This window comes from Thamnophis elegans, chromosome 12, assembly GCF_009769535.1.
Source record: "Thamnophis elegans isolate rThaEle1 chromosome 12, rThaEle1.pri, whole genome shotgun sequence".
Classification (NCBI taxonomy): Eukaryota; Metazoa; Chordata; class Lepidosauria; order Squamata; family Colubridae; genus Thamnophis; species Thamnophis elegans.
The window spans coordinates 38,415,724-38,432,531 of record NC_045552.1 but is presented as its reverse complement, the minus strand read 5'-3'; the positions used below and the strand labels follow the sequence as shown (position 1 = coordinate 38,432,531).

Here is a 16,808-nt window from a genome sequence, read left to right as displayed (position 1 = left end):
AGTAGCAACAATGGTTGGATCGCCTTGCTTTTTAAAAAGCTAGAATAAACCATTAAGACAGTGTTTCTCAACGTTGGCACCTTGAAGATGTCCGGACTTCAACTCCCAGAATTCCCCAGCCAGCGAATGCTGGCTGGGGAATTCTGGGAGTTGAAGTCCAGACATCTTCAAGTTGCCAAGGTTGAGAAACACTGCATTAAGAGGTTAAAATAAAATTACATTTTAAGAGCAGAACCAAATAATTCGAAGTTTGTAAACGGCTTCCTTTGCCGTTCAATTTCTGGAATGCAATTCCCGGCGTTTTAAAGGAAGCCACGATGAGATGCTGGGTGCTGCGGGAGGCCTGTAAGGTGCAGCGCGGGGTGTGGGGGGGGGAGGATCAGGACGGGCGATTCGGCAATCGCCTCCGCAGATCACAGGCACAAGACGGGATGTGGGATTTTCCTCCAGAGTTTTGCATTTGGTCATACAAGATTCAACTCTTGTTGCTTCTAATCTTTCTCCCCTGCGTTCCACGTCGCCGGCTCCCCTTCATTCAGCCTCGCGGTCTTTGGAATCTATGCATTCCCACCTGCCTTCTCCGTCTCTCCCCCTTTCTTTTCCGCCCAGCAATGGAGCTCCCGCAGCCCGGCGCAGTCTATCTGCAAGGAAAAGCGTCACCCTCCTTTGGCTGGGTTTGTCCGCCCCGCCGGAGCCCTTTCGGAAGCTGGGTCGTGCCGCGCAGGATGGGCTTCAGGGTCCTTGGGTCCCCCAGCCCGCTTCAGCCCCGGGCCCTTCCCCTCCCCGCCCCCTTTCGCGGGAGGGACTACCCCGCCCCCCCAGCCGCTGCCAGAATTGGGGGTCCGGGAGGAAAGGGCGGGGCCTGTCGCTGGGGAGGGAGGCAGGGATCAGGAGCCCCTTCCCCAAATGCGAGCCGCCCAAGAGCGCTGCTTCCATCGCCGCTGCCTGTCCGGTTGGGTCCCGACGCCCCAGCGAGGTGTGAGCGGCCTCTGGCGGAGTTTCTTCCAAGGCTGAAGCGGAGGAAAGCGCGACTCTCTTCCCCCCGCCCCCGTCCCAGCTCCCGAGGAGGGGCGCCCAGGAGCTCTGGTGGGGCGGAGGGAAGGGGGCCGACCGCCACAGGTTGCCTCTGAGCGAGGCGGACGGGAGGTCCCGGAGTCAACAGGAGAATAACGGAGTTGGAAGGGACCTTGGAGGTCTTCGAGTCCAACCCCCTGCTCAAGCAGGAGATCTTGTACCGTTTTAGACAAATGGTTGCCTAGTCCCTTCTTAAAAGCTTCCAGTATTGGAGCAGCCACAACTTCTGAAGGCAAGTTGATTGTTCTAGGTCGCTTCTCTCCTTAGTTAGTTTCCATCCATTGTTTCTTGTCCTGCCTTCTGGTGCTTTGGAGAATAGGTTGATACCCCCTCTTCTTTGTGGCAGCCCCTGAAATACTGGAAGATTGCTAGCATGTTATCCCTAGTCCTTCTTTTCTCTAGACTAGACATACCCAATTCCTCTTCTTGAAACCCTCGTGATGGAGCATCCACAACTTCTGATCTGAACCTGTCCAGAGTAGAGGGCTGTTCTCCTACCATTTTCTTACTTATTTTGACTTGCTTTCCTAATCTGCATTTATGGTTGTTTTTTTTTGGGGGGGGATAGATTGGACTGGGTTTTTTTCCTTGTGTAAAGATTAATTAAGCTGTTCCGCTTTCTCTCTGCTGCTTATTATCCCCTTCTTGCCTTTTTTTTCTCCCATTAATGGTCCAGTTGCCTGTTTACATATTGAAGGGAGCTTTGGTGGTTGTTGCTATTGTTGTTTTTGACTTCATTTTGAGCCCCCGTTTTCCTGACTTCACCTTTGCAGGCTTGGGCTACTTGCTGATATTCTGCCTTAGGTTACGTACTGCTCTCCTCCATTTTTTATAATTGTTCTTTTTGTTTTTTCAGTTTATCAGAGTTCTTTGTGCAGCCATGCTGGTTTCTTTTTGAGATTTCTTGTTTTTTTTTCTTCATTGGAATTGTGATAGACTGTGTTTTTATAATCTCACTTTTCAAAGTTTCTCAAGCTTCTTGTGTTTTCCCCTTGAAATCCTTCTCAATCTCTAAATTGATTGAAATCAGCTCTCCTAAAGCCCAAGACTCTAGTTTCACTTTGTTCTATTGCTTGTGCTTCCATAATTTTGAATTCCAATATTGCATGGTTTTACAAAAACAAACACACACACACACACACACACGTTTCCTGTACCTTCAATGCCTTCTATCAGTTCATCTCTGTTAATGAGAATTAAGTCTAGAATGGTTGACCCTTCTAGTTCCCTTCTGTACCTTTTGGGAAACAAAGTTGTCTGCTAAGTTTGTCAGAAATCTGATCTTCCACTGGATGCAGAGTTTGTCTCCCAGTTGATATCAGGGTAGCTAAAGTCCCCGTTACTATTGTGATGTGCATCCTACATAACTCAGTTAAGGGACTAGCAAAAAGTCCATCTATTGCCATAAACCTATGGCAACATCATTCTTTTTCCCTTTATATGCACCTCAATGAAATCAAAACAGTTTTTTATCATTCTTCTGTTATATTTCTGTACAGATGTACCATATTTTTCAGAGTATAAGATGCACCTTTTTCCCCCAAAAAAAGAGGGTGAAAATCTGGGTGCATCTGAATACAGCATTTTTGGCCTCCTGAAACCCCACCCCTTTTGTAAAAATGGCCATGCATAGCCTTTAGGAGGCTTCCAGAGTGCTCCTGAGGGCTGGGGAGAGCAACGAGTGAAAAACGGACTATTTTTTCTCATTTTTGCTCCCTGCCAAGCCCTCTGGAGCACTCTATAAGTCTCCTAAAAGCTATGCATGCTCTTTTTTTGACAAAAAACTGGCTCATTTTCAAGAAAAACGGGCCATTTTTGGGAGGTCTGCAGAGTGCAAAAAGTTTTTTTTTTAATTTGCCTCTTCAAAGTCTTGGTGTGTCTTATACTCCAGTGCGTCTTATACACCAAAATTATGGTAGTTATTTCTTAACTATAATAGCAGCGCCACCTCCTCTTTTATTAGGTCTGTTTCTTTTAAACAATTTAAATGGCCCTAGCTGTATAGTCCATTCATGAGTTTCATCCCACCAAGTTTCCCTAATGGCAACAATATCCATTTCCATTTATTGAATTTATAGGCCGCCCAATCCCGGAGGATTCCAGGCGGCTTACAGAAATAAGAAATATTAAGAAAAGATTAAAACAAATAAGACACAGCAAATTAAAAGAACACAACATGCACCCAGTCTAAGCGGGGCTGGACCTCAATCAAGAGGTCAACAGCCCCAGGCCTGCTGGAAAAGCCAGGTTTTGATAGCTTTTCAGAAGGCCATGAGAGTGGGTAGGGTCCGGATCTCTGGGGGTAGCTCGTTCCATAGGGCCGGAGCGGCAACAGAGAAGGCCCTACTCCGAGGCGTCGCCAGCCGACATTGTCCACCTGGAGAAGGCCCATCCTGTGCGATCTTATCGGTCTTAGAGAGGTATGCGGCAGAAGACGGTCTCGTAGATATCCGGGTCCTAGGTCATGTAGGGCTTTAAAGGTGATAACCAGCACCTTAAATCGTGCTTGGAGACCAATGGGAAGCCAGTGCAGCTCGCGGAGGATAGGTGTAGTGTGGGTGTACCTTGGTACACCCAGTATCGCTCGCGCGGCTGCATTCTGGACTAATTGTAGTATCAAATCTGTCCTCATTTACTTGGATTTCTAGTTGACCAAACGCAGATGGCAATTGCAGTGGTAAGGAGCCCTGGGTGAAGCCTGAGTCCTCTTGAACTCACTGTGAGCTGCTCCTCCCAGCAAACTCTGGTGCTATGCAAATGCAACCAGTGAGGCCAAATGGCTGCTTTGCTCCATTGGACCAAGGCCTGATTGTTACTGAGATGGGAGACCACCAGGAGATCAAAGTACTACAGGGCGAAGGAAGAAAGCAAACCCCCTGAGCGGGAATGGCAGCCACGGAAACCACATCGTCCGGTCTATGGGGCCACTAGGATTTGTGTCAAAGATCTGACTTCCTTTGTGAGTCTCATTAGAACACAAGTGTCGAACTTCTGGTGTCACGTTGCCCTTGTGTAACATTTTGTGACGTTTTCTCCATTTGCGGAGCTGGGGTGGGCATGGCCCACATGGGACTCATCCGGCCTGTGGGCTATCATCAAATAATTCCCTCACCACGGTCAAACTATTCACTAAGGCTGCATTACTATTCCTGTTAGTCTTCTCATCGTTCCTATCACCCATCTCCTCCCACTTATGACTGCAGGACTGTAACTTTGTTGCTTGTATATTTATGATTTATATTGATATTGTTTTCTGATTGCTTATTTGTACCATATGACTATCATTAAGTGTTGTACCTTATGATTCTTGAAGAATGCATCTTGTCTTTTTATTACACTGAGAGCATCTGCACCCAAGACACATTCCTTGTGTGTACAATCACACTTGGCCAATAAGGAATTGTATTCTCTTCTGTTCTATTCCTATTCTGTTTCCTATTCTATTCTATTCCTATTCTATTCCTGATTCTTAATTCTGTTCTGTTCTATTCTATTCCCATTCCATTCCATTCCTATTCTATTCCTGATTCTCTGTTCTTTTCTATTCTATTCTATTCCAAATCCTATTCCATTCTACTGAAACCCTTGCAGTAGATGAATTTCCTACCTCTGCTTTCCTGAGCTGGGTCTCAACCAAACCCAGCTGGGCAGCTGCTGGCAGAGGCTTTTCCCTTCTAGCAGCCACAAGGCAGCTCAGCTCCCGATTTGAGGCCACTGAATGGAGTTTCTTCTCCTCCTCTCATTCTGCTAAGACGGTCCCTGGTCGCCTTCTCCCTCCCTCTCCCCCCCCCCCCCTTCAGCCAGATCTTCTCCAGCAAAATCTCCGGTTGCAAACTAGCATGCAAAGGCCCGCCCGGGGAATGCCCAGGAAGACCCCGGGACGTTGCAGGCCCACCTCCGCTCTCCGGAGGAAGCCCACCACCTGGGTCCGACAGCCAACGCCCCCCCCCCCCCCGGGGCTCTGAGGGGGGTGACGAGGGGGCCTCTCAATCGTCCGGTTGTCCCAAAGGGGCTTTTTCTCGGAAGCCATGAAAAGCCCCTTGGGCGGGAGGGGGCAAGAGGGATGCCCCCGTTCCCCTCCCGGCGGAGTGCTGAATGGGAGGAAACGGCCCGGCCAAACACGCCAGGATTTCCTGCGATTGTAGCCCAAAATGCGCGATGACCTCATGGGCGTGGCGAGGGCTCCTCCTCCTCCTCGAGGGGCCGACGCTCGGCCTTATATGGCCGGGACCGAAGGGAGATGAAGTGGGAGGAGCCGAGGCAAGAAAAGCCGCCCCGGGTGGAGCGGGAGGTGGCCTTCGGGTTCCCCCCACTCCGCAGAGCAGCTCTTCTGCTGGGCGGCGGCCTCCGGCCAAGGCGCCTCCTCTTCGGGATCCGACTCAGGTGGGCTACGGAATGCCCAGCCGCTCGCCCCGAGAGGTTGCGGCCTGCTTCCACCCTGCCTGGCATGAAGCTCGTCTGCAGCCCCTCTGTCCCCCAACAGCCCCGCTTCTTCGCGCGGGGATGTGGGGTGGGATTTCTGCTTACACCAGTTTCTGAACTTGCTCTGGGCCAAGATTGTTGCGAGGGGTGGACCTCCGCTCCTCTTCACGTAACAGAATCCCTTATGTCACCAGGCTTGAAATTGTGAGCTTCCACAACTTAGAACAAGAGTTCTTCAAACTTGGCAACTTTAAGATTTGGGCACTTTAACTCCCAGAATTCTGGGAGTTGAATTTCAATCCACTTTAGGAAAGCTGATTTCAATCAATTTAAGAGATTGAGAAGGATTCCACGAATGAGAATAATCAAGGGGAAAACAACACAAGCATCTTGGGAAACTTTGAAAAGCGAGATTATAAAAACCCAGTCTAGCACAATTCCAATGAAGAAGAAAAACAAGAGATCTCAAAAAGAAATCAGCATGAAAGAAGTTCAGATGGCAGCTCTAACTGCTGCATGACTGCAAATCCTGACTCTTTTGACCTTCATCCATCTTAACAAGGGTGTGGGCTTTAATTGCATGGTTACTTTTAATTGTGGATGCGCTTTCCACAGCCCCCCATCTCAACAAGTGGCCCTGGGCAGCGTACATCCTACAAACTGGAAAATAAATTAAAAAGTACAAAAAATAAATTCCTGCATGTGAGGTGAGGCAGGGGAGGGGGAAGGGGCTACTGTGTTCTTTTTGAGAGAGAGATCTGTGCTGGAGGGTAATTGCACCAGAAAGTATATCAAGCAGTGGTGGCATGCAATTTTTTTTACTACTGGTTCTGTGGGTGTGGCTTGGTGGGTGTGGCATGGCAGGGGAAGGTTACTGCAAAATCCCCATTTCCTCTAGATCAGCTGGGACTCGGGAGGCAGAGAATAGACGGGGTGGGGCCAGCCAGAGATGGTATTTGCTGGTTCTCTGAAATACTTAAAATTTCCACTACCGATTCTCCAGAACTGGTCAGAACCTGATGAATGCCACCTCTGCAGACAGGTCTCAACTGAAGAGCCAGGCTAAGACAAACCCATTAATCATGATGAGACAACAGAAAAACAACCCCATAATGCCCAGGGTAAGGAGGACTGCAGCCGTTGCTGTCCCTGGGCAGCTGTCAAAAAGCGAGTTAAAGAGCTGGAGAAAGACCTGGAGAACTACTCTGCAGAAAAGAAAATGCTGTGAAAAGTGCCTCGGACACATCGGGTAGGGTGCCCAACGACAGGACAACAGGAATCCCAGTAGCTGAGGCAGCCAGTGGCAGAAACAAAGGTCTACTACAGAGGTCTTCAAATTTGGCGACTTTAAGACTTGTGGACTTCAACTCCCAGTATTCTCCAGCCAGCTCCATCTTCCCCACGTCATTCCTAAGGCTGCATCCTGACAACCACCATCCCTAGCTATTCAGCTGCCCTAAGAGCTTTCTGGGGAGAAAGTGGTGGAGCACCCACGATGGGTCACCCACCCAGGAAGAACGAACAGCCCAGTCCTCTCTCGTGTGGAGGGCCTGGGACACTCTGGAATGGATGCAGCTTTGGCAGATGGCTGGAATGGCAGTTGAGCCTCAGGGGACACTGAATGGCACCTCCGCTCTGCGGGAAGAGCTCTGTGGATCACCTCCAGCTCCTCAAGGCAGGGAGGGAGGGAGGCTGCTAGTAGGGTACTGCATGAATATCCCCAACAAAAGTGACCAGTCAGTTAGGGCTTCTCCCTTCCATGTGCCAGCCAGTCCAGAAGCAACCAACAGAAGGCCCCGCTCCCCACTGCACACCTCCATGGTCACCACACAGAGCGCACCTGTGGTGACCATGGCACAGACATTATTTTCACCCCAGAGCAGAAAATGGCAGCGCTGCTCCTCTGAGGAATGTCTGTGGAAACAGGTAATAATAGCCAGTAAAAACCAGGTCTGGCCATCTTCAAGGTGCAAGAAAGCCACCAAGCTCAAAGACCATCAAGGACCCTACAGCTCAACCTGGAGCTACAGATAGTCCATTAGTTTTTCAATCCTGTGGGGGCGGTACGCTGTGATTGGAATTACCGTACCAACAGCTTTTGTAAATGTACAATGAATGTATTGAGCAAAGAAAATGGAGATAACTAAGCATTGTAATATCATTATACCCAGAGGGAAAAATGGGTCAACTGACCTCCTTTTTCTTGTGGCCTCGTGATGCTCAGCTAATCCTTGGCATCTATTCTGCACACCCAGCTGCACCTTTAAGAGAATACTAACAGAATAACTGAGTTGGAAATGACCTTAGAGAGGTCTTCCAATCTAACCCCCTGCTTAAGCAGAAGACTTTACCCCATTCGAGACAAGTGGCTCTCTAATATCTTCTTAAAAGCATCCAGTGTTGGAGCACCCACAACCTCTGGAGGCAAGTTTTTCCACTGATTAATTGTTCTCACTGTAAGGAAATTCCTCCTTAGTTCTAGGTTGCTTCTCTCATTAGTTAGTTTCCATCCATTGCTTCTTGTTCTGCCTTCTGGTGCTTTGGAGATCCATTCTTCTTTGTGGCAGCCCCTTAAATATTGGAAGACTGCTATCATGTCGTCCCTGGACCTTCTTTTTATTAGATTAGACAAACTCAATTCCTGCAATACTTCATCTTATGTGTTAGCCTCCAGCCCCCTAATCATCTTTAAAGTAAATTAAAGTTAAATCTTGGACCACCTTTAGGTAGTCCAAGAGCTCCCTCTGCTGGGAAGAAGTGGTGTTTTTTCTAAAATGCAAGCAAAGGAGGAAACTCACAAGCTGTTTTCCAGGATGCTAAATGGGTGAGTGCCAGTTTCTCATTTGTGGTTTTCAATTTTTAATTCCTAAATTCTGTTATTGCCATTCCTTTACTAGTTTGAGATTTTAAAACAAAAACATGTTATTCAGTTTAATAAATTTTATTTTTAAATCAAATTTATATGAAATTTATATTTTATATAACAATCAGATACGTTCATATTTAAAAACAACAGCTAAAATTGAGCTGTTTAAAAGTTAGCATCATAGATGTATAATGCAAAAGCATTATTTAAATGAAGCTGAGTTTCAGTATTCCTAAACTGAATAAGAATTTTAGGAAATGTTTTACAACAAATATTGTCATATAGCTACAGTGCTGAAATATTTCCATTGGTGCATACATTTGCTTCTATTTTCAAAAGAATAATTGGAAAAGCTGACTAAAACATAAAAAAGTGATGTTTTACAAGGCTACATAGCTTAAATTTTCAGCAAGGAAAAAGCAATTTGGAAGCTGCAGAGGAAAAATTCCACAGGACAGTAAATGGTTGACAAAGTTGAAGTTCCCTCATCAAATATGAGTAAATAACACAAGCTACCATATTTTTCAGAGTATAAGATGCACCTTTCGCCCCCCCCCCCAAAAGGGTGAAAATCTGGGTGTGTCTGTTGTAATATAGTTCCTTGTGTAGGCGTAGCGGTCACCCATGGCCCCGTTCATCCCAGGCATGCAGAGCCACGCTGAACCACACAGAAGAAAACAAACTCCTAAAACTCCATAACATCCTGATAGTGTATAACATAACATTCTGAGATGTGCCCTACCATTGACGTCCAGGATTTGACCATATATAGACTGAGCAGTAGATTAGAAATTGTACTTTTACAGGCTGTTTTTACTCACATGCTATTGCTCCTCCTGCCTTTGTCCTATCTCAATAAAAGGGGCTCTCAGACCCCCAATCTGGGTCGTCATCGCTCCATCCCGAGAAAGTTCATGTCCTGTCTTTTCTCAACATTGGCCTCATGTGCGAACCACGGGAATGTTACATGTGTCTTATACACCGAATACAGCATTTTGCCCTACTGAAACCATGCCCCCCCTTGCAAAAATGAACGTGCAGAAGGTTTTGCTAGTCCCCCCTCCCCCCAGCTTCCAGGAGCACTCTACAAGCCTCCCAAAAAATTATGCATGGCCTGTTGTTGTTTTTCAAAAAAACAGGGGGCAAAAACAATCATTTTTGCTTGTTTTGCCCCCCTCCCCCTCCAATCCCCCAGGAACACTTTGCAGGCTTCTCAAACTCTCTGGATGCTCCATTTTTCACAGAAAATGTGGCATGCAGAGGGTTTGGGAGGCCTGCAGCGCACAAAAACTTTTTTAAAAAATTTACTTTTTCAAAATTTTGGTGTATCTTATACTCTGAAAAATATAGTAAATAGAAGCAGTAATGTTCACAGAATTATCCTTCAGATTGATGTGATGAAGAAAACAGATGCTCCTTGCTTAGTATTAGACCTGAGAGCAACTTCTCTGGAGCCCTAAAACTTCTGGGATCCCAGCTTAGGCTGAGCTTTATACGGGCACACCCGACTTACAAGTATGAAGCCCTACTAAACCCCTGCTGCAGATGGTGGCCTGAAGTTGCTGAGGAATTCAAGAAGTTCACAGAATCTCCATGTGATTAAAAACTTCCATTTGGAGATGCCACAAACTTATCTTGGGCTCTCATTTACTTCCTGCTGCTCATTCCAAGCACAGCACGACCATTTAAACAGGAGCCAGCCGTGTGCAGCAGCTGCCAAAAAAGCCAACACAGTTCTAGGCTACATAAACAGAAGGATAGAATCAAGATCATGTGAAGTGTTAATACCACTTTATAATGCCTTGGCAAGGCCGCCCTTGGAATACTGCATCCAGTTTTGGTCACCACGATGTAAAAAGGATGTGGAGACTCTAGAAAGATTGCAGAGAAGAGCAACAAAGATGATTAGGGAAGGCTAAAACATATGAAGAACGGTTGCAGGAACTGGGTATATCTAGTCTGATGAAAAGAAGGACTAGGCGAGACATGATAGCAGTCTTCCAATATCTCATGGGCTGCCTCAAAGAAGAGGGAGTCAAGCTATTCTCCAAAGCATCTGAGCGTAGGACAAGAAGCTATGGGTGGAAACTAATCAAGGAGAGAAGCAACTTAGATATAAAGAGAAATTTCCTGACAATGAGAACAATTAACCCAGATTTTCACCCTCTTTTTTGAGGGGAAAAGGTGCATCTCATATGGTAATTGGGCTGGTTCTGCATGGAGGTGTTGAAGGGAAAGGGGCTTCCTTCCCCAAATAAAAACCTCAATCCCCGCATTAGACGTCCGAGGATGCCACAGTCAGCGTCGCCTTCTCCTCTCTCCTCTTCTTCTCCTTAATTACGGCGGAGGTATAATAATGCTTGAATTTTATGAAAAAGATGGGGATGGGGATAATGATGGTTAGCAGGCCACAAAGCACCGCTAAGGCCGCAATTGCTTTGCTAGCTGTCTGGACAGGGTATATATCACCGTAGCCGATGGTGGTCAAGGTGATCACACCCCACCAGAAGGACGAGAAAATGTCATGAAACAGCGATTCTGGGTCACCCGCAATCAATTCAGCAAACAATACGAGGGTGCCAAAGAAAAGGATTTCGAAAAGGAAAACCCACATCAGGATGGCCGTCTCCTTCAAGATGGACTTGAACATGTAGGGGAAGACTCTCAGCATCATCGGGGTCTCCAGCAGCTTGAAGATCTTCAAGAGTTTGACGATATACACCACACGGAACAAGTTCAGCCAACAGGGCAGAACCTCAGGCTGGTGCCCACGTCCACTGAAAAAGAGCTCCAGGCAAACTGGGAAAAGCGCCAGGAAATCGACCAGGTTCAGGGGCTTCCGGAAGAATTTCTTTTTGTCTGGACAGGAAACGAGCCGGATGACAAATTCACCCATGAAGCAGAGAACGAAGAAGAGCTCCAGGTGGAGGAGAGAAGGTTTCTGTGGACACAATGACTCCACTGAGAGGTGGTGGGTGTGGGTGAAGTCGTGGTGTCCCAGGGAGTCTTCACGTTGGCCTCCTTTGGTGCAAAGGATGGTGATGAGGACAACGTTGAACAGGAGGGACATGACTGCGAAGCCCTACAAGGGAGGAGAGAGAGATCCCATGTCAGTTGACAGGAGCATCTCCTCCCCAACTCGATTGTAAATCACCCAGAGGAGGAACACAGCCACAACCGCCAGCCAAGGGCCATCACTTCACCTTAAACCTACATACAACTCTACATTCACCTCCCCCACATCCCGCCACCCCGGTATGTGCTACTTCTCCCTTCCTTCTCTCCCTTATTTTATGATTAAGTTCTTCCCCTCCCATCAAATAGTGGTAGGGATAATCAGACCCGATTATAAGAAGGAAAATTCATGAATGTGCAGAAATGGGTAGATTGTCTATGGAAATGAAGGAGAGGGAAGAAGCCGAGTATTATCAAATTTGGAATAGATGGTATTCCTGGCTTGAGAGTAAATGTAGAACTTAAGTTAAAAAGGGTAATATATAGAGAGTATTTAAATAAGGATATAACTTAGGATACTGATATGGAGATAGAATTTTTTGTAAATAGGAATGTTACGAAAAATAGGTATACCGATATGGAAAAGCTGTTACAAGTGTACATTTGTGTTTTGTTTTTTAAATGTTGGAAAATGTAATAAATACTATTAAAAAAACAAATAGTGATAGGGATAATGGGAGGATGTCTATAGGAGCCTAACAGTTTTAAATTCCGAAAACAAACCACCATCATTTAACCCTTCTGTCATTGGGCTTTGGTGACGTAGTTTGGGCCCCCTGGAGACTTTCCACTCCTATTTTCCTCCTTGAAAAGCCTACAAAAGGAAGACAAAAAACAAAACATACATTTCTTGGTCACCAGAAGGTGTTCTGCAGCCCTAGTTGAAGGAGTTTGGGCCCTGGATTTCAAATGGCTGGGCCAGAAAACATTGAAAATGAAAGGTGTCCTTTTCCAAGATCGTTAACTCATCACTTAAGAATATTCATGACTAAATGACAGTGATAGACCTCTATGGTGTCAAATACTTTTTTTCTAAGGTAAAGGTTCACCTTGGACATATGTGCTACTCATTCCCGACTCTAGGGGGCGATGCCCATCTCCGTTCCAAAGCCGAAGAGCCAGCGCCGTCTGAAGATGTCTCCGTGGTCATGTGGCTGGCATGACTAAGCGCCAAAGGCTCACGGAATGCTGCTACCTTCCCACCAAAGGTGGTTCCTATTTTTCTACTTGCATTTTTTACATGCTTTCGAACTGCTAGTTTGGCAGAAGCTGGGACAAGTAACAGGAACTCACTCCGTTACATGGTGCTAGGGATTCAAACCGCTGAACTGCCAACCTCTCGATCGACAAGCTCAGCATCTTAGCCACTGAGCCACCACCTCCCTATTAGTTTTTTTCTAGGGAGACCCTGAAAACAGATCCCAGCAGATCTTCTGGCCAAGTTTGAACTTCTCTTGCTTCTAAGGGAGGCTTCTAAATTAGCTCTCCCACCTGCCCTCCAATCGTCAGAAGAGCTCTGTTAGAGATTAGAGAATCCCAAAACAAGGACCAGAAAAGAAAAAGGATGGGGTTAATTGGAGGGACAAAATCAAAGGGGGATGAAATAGGCAGGACCAGGAACAGCAGTGGAGGAGAAAAGCGTGACCCGTCAAAACCGCGGTCCACAAAAGCGTGCTCGACGAAAGCGCGCATTTGACGTCATCACAGCGCGACGAAAAAAATTAAAAATTGAAATAAAAATAAAATTAAAGCAAGCGGATTCACATAAAGGTAAGGGTTAGGGTTAGGGTTAGGTTAAGGGTTAGGGTTAGGTTTAGAGCGTTAGGGTTACGTTTAGCGTTAGGTTAAGGGTTAGCGTTAGGTTTAACGTTAGGTTAAGGGTTAGGTTTAGGGTTAGATTTAGGGTTAGGTTAAGGGTTAGGTTTAGGGTTAGGTTGGGGGGGGGTTAGGGTAAGGTTTTCGCTTTATTTTTACATTTATCGATCACAGCGCGATGTTTTCGTCGCGCTGTGATGACGTCACGTACGCGCTTTCGTCGAGCGCGATTTTGTCGTCCGCGGTTTTGTAGTGGAACCGGAGAAAAGATGTTGTGGACAGAAGCCCCACAAGAGGCAGGAGCGCCATGCAGGTATAAGACTATGCGTCGGTGGAGGCCACATCCACAGGAGAAGCTCGGGATCATGCCTGCCCCCTGCTCCTTTCTCTATTTTGACCCAGAACACTGCACCATGCGTGGCATTTTAGAAGAAACAGTGACATATCGGAGCATGTTCAAGGAATGGTCGGAGGCATTGGGGATTGGTCAGCCTGGGGAAAGGGACACCACAGGGAAATTCCAGAGATTAAAAAACAGCCACAAAGCCACTAACTCTTGATAAACCCTCTGACCATGAATTTTCACAACCATGGAAGCTGACAATGCTATACAGGTTATGGCAGAGAATCTAGGGAACACAAAAGTTTTTCCTAAAACTTTTTTAGTGAAAAAAGTAAGGTTCTACATGTAGGCAAGAAAAACGAAATGCACAGGTACAGTATAGTGGTACCTTGCTCAATAGTAGTAACTGTGAGAGGGATCTTGGGAGTCCTAGTCGACAACTATTTAAATATGAGCCAGCCGTGTGCAGCAGCTGCCAAAAAAGCCAACACAGTTCTAAGCTACATAAACAGAGGGAGAGAATCAAGATCATGTCAAGTGTTAATATCACTTTATAATGCCTTGGTAAGGCCACACTTGGAATACGGCATTCAGTTTTGGTTGCCACGATGTAAAAAAGATGTGGAGACTCTAGAAAGAGTGCAGAGAACAACAACAAAGAGGATTAGGGGACTGGAGGCTAAAACATACAATGAACAGTTGCAGGAACTGGGTATGTTTAGTCTAGTGAAGAGAAGAACCAGGGGAGACATGATAGCAGTGTTCCAATATTTCAGGGACTGCCACAAAGAGGGAGTCAAACTATTCTCCAAGGCACCTGCGGGCAGGAAAAGAAGCAACAGGCGGAAACTAATCAGGGAGAGAAGCAACTTAGAACTAAGGAGAAATTTCCTGACAGAACAATTAATTAGTGGAACAACTTGCCTTCAGAAGTTGTGAATGCTCCAACATTGGACGCTTTAAAGAAGATATTGGATAATTATTTTTCTGAAGTGGTGTAGTGTTTCCTGCCTAGGCAGGGGACAGGACTAGAAGACCTCCAGGTCCCTTCCATTATTCTATTCTATTCATTTCATTTCATTTATTTTATTATTTTATTCTATTCCTAGTGCTGTGCTGTGCTGTTCTATTCTATTCCTAATGCATTCCTTATTCCATTCCATTCCATGGCACTTCTGAACTATGGTTAGAGTTCCTGCCTGGGCTGAAGCTGTACTACCCTCCCCAGGTCCCTTAGCTCTTTGGGCAGATGCCCACTGGCAGGGGTGGCAGCCAATCCTCAGCGCCCCTTCTCCCCTCCTCTTCCCATCCCCAGAGAGGCCCAAGGACCTTCAACATTTGGCTCAGTCACGCCTGTTCCCTCTGCGACTGCTCTTTGCTGGGGATGGGGGGAGAAGATACTCAGACCGGGGCTACCCGAGGCCAGAAGCCCCCACCCCCCCGTCGGCTCACCATGGCCCAGGGCGACGAGCGCGGCTCCTCCAGGAGAGCCCAGGCCGGCGGCGCCCACCGCGCCCACCGCCCGCCCGTCCCTCGCGGACCCCGCTCCAGCAGGCCGCGCTGGTCCTCTGGGCGGCCGGTCCCCTCGGCCTCTTCCTCCTCCTCGTCGTCGGGGCAGAGCTTGCTCCAGCAGCAGGCGGGCAGCCGCGCCTCCGCCAGCCCCCAGAAGGCCAGCTCGGCCCGCAGCGCGGCGCGGCAGGCGGTGGGGCCGTGCAGGTGGCCGTTGCGGCACAGGTGCAGCACCTGCTCGAAGAGGCGGCCGCTGCGGTCGAAGAAGAACTCGTCGGCGCGGGCGTCGTAGGCGAAGCGGGACGCCGCCCCGGGCTCCGCCAGCCCGGCCAACTTGATGCCCGGAAAGGCGGCCAGGGTGGCGCGGCAGGTGCGGTAGCGGAGGCCGCCCACGTTCAGTGTGACTCGGCCCGACGGCTCCTCCATGGCCGGCGCGGGGCTCCCAAGAGCCGGAGGCGAAGAAGCCAAAGCGGCGGTGCTGGTAGTGCCGAGGGCGCCGCTCTCCCTCTTGGCCGTCGGGCTCCCTCCGGACGGTCCTTCGCAGCTGAGGAGGCGGCGCTGCTGGGCTCTGTTCGCCTTCTTCCCGCTGCCCTCAGCCGGCCCGTCTTGCAGGGCGCCGCGGAGGAGAAGGAGGCGCCGAGGGAGCCCCCGCCCCACCTCGCTACCTGACCTGAGCAGGGGGTTGTGGACTAGATGACCTCCCAGATCCCTTCCAACTTTGTTACAGTTCACTGGCCAGGCGCTTGGCGGCTTTACGCCCCGCCGCTGCCCGCGCTCCGGCTCCTCGTCTCCCGCTCCCCTTCCGAGTGGCGAGAGCAGCGGCGGAGGAGGCTCGGGCAAGGGGGGCGCGGAGCCTCCCAGGCGAGCGGCGGTGCGAGGCGGCCAATCCGGAGACAGTCGCCCCCCCCCTCCCACCTACCGCCTAGCTGAAAGCGGACCGGCCGCCCGTTGCGCGAGGAGGAAAGAGCCGTCCCGCTCCGTCCTTGCCTGGAGCCCCCACCCGAAAACATGGGGAATGGAAGACCCCCTCCACACGGACACACACGCGCGTGCATCCAGCCCTCCCCCCAAACACACATGAGTTGTCCTCAGGACCGCCGAGAGAATTGGACTAATATCCCCCCCCCCTCATCTACACATGGACACATAAATCAGTAATGTCCTAATTGCACATTTATGAATTACATTCAAACGTACTTGCTAATATATTAAAAAGAGGACAGGTATCTCTGTAAAAGACAATAAAAGCAACAGTACACATTAGTAGGTAAACAATGAAACAATATTCAGAAGCAATGAATTGAATACTAGATTAATGACCAGCTCATAACAGTTATTATAGTTGGGATGCAATGACATGTATGTTATAGAGACAAAGTACAGAGCATGAAGTATATATATCCAATAGTGCTTTTCCTTTAAAAAAATTGGGTTTTGTAAAACTTTTTTAAAAAAATCCCCTTCATGGGTCCCCTTTGAGCTCCAGGGGCCCAGAACAACTTACCAGCTGCACCCCCCTCTCCCAGGGCCTGAGGAGGTCATTCCTTACCTTAAATGTAGAGTTGCGAGCTGTTTTGTCACTTTCCATAATGAAAAGCGTTATAAAAATAATTTGCAGAAGTCCATCAAGAACAAACTCGGCAGCACAATTTTTTTCTGTCATAATAGTTATAGTTTACCACCAAATTCTTTATATACATCAATTCTTATTTTAACATTACAACTTAACATATGTATCTCCTGTTATAACATTTCTCTTCCTAA

The 16,808-nt window shown here is 47.9% G+C and overlaps 1 protein-coding gene across 1 annotated transcript; it reads right to left on the bottom strand.

Annotated features, from left to right (window-relative positions):
• Positions 1–10,486: 10,486 nt before the first annotated feature.
• On the bottom strand, positions 10,487–15,832 carry LOC116515841 (potassium voltage-gated channel subfamily C member 1-like). The gene is made up of 2 exons (XM_032228107.1): positions 14,988–15,832; positions 10,487–11,444 (listed from the first exon to the last, which is right to left on the bottom strand). Exons 1-2 carry the CDS (start codon positions 15,468–15,470, stop codon positions 10,638–10,640), a joined length of 1,290 nt encoding a protein of 429 aa, XP_032083998.1. The 5' UTR covers positions 15,471–15,832; the 3' UTR covers positions 10,487–10,637.
• Between the last annotated feature and the right edge of the window lie 976 nt (positions 15,833–16,808).

Bases quoted from the DNA above. Each gene is read 5' to 3' on its own strand.
- LOC116515841 (XM_032228107.1), bottom strand. From the start codon at position 15,470: ATGGAGGAGCCGTCGGGCCGAGTCACACTGAACGTGGGCGGCCTCCGC. The intron at 11,445-14,987 runs GTGAGCCGACGG...CCTCCCTTGTAG, and splicing joins GCTCGTCGCCCTGGGCCATG to GGCTTCGCAGTCATGTCCCT.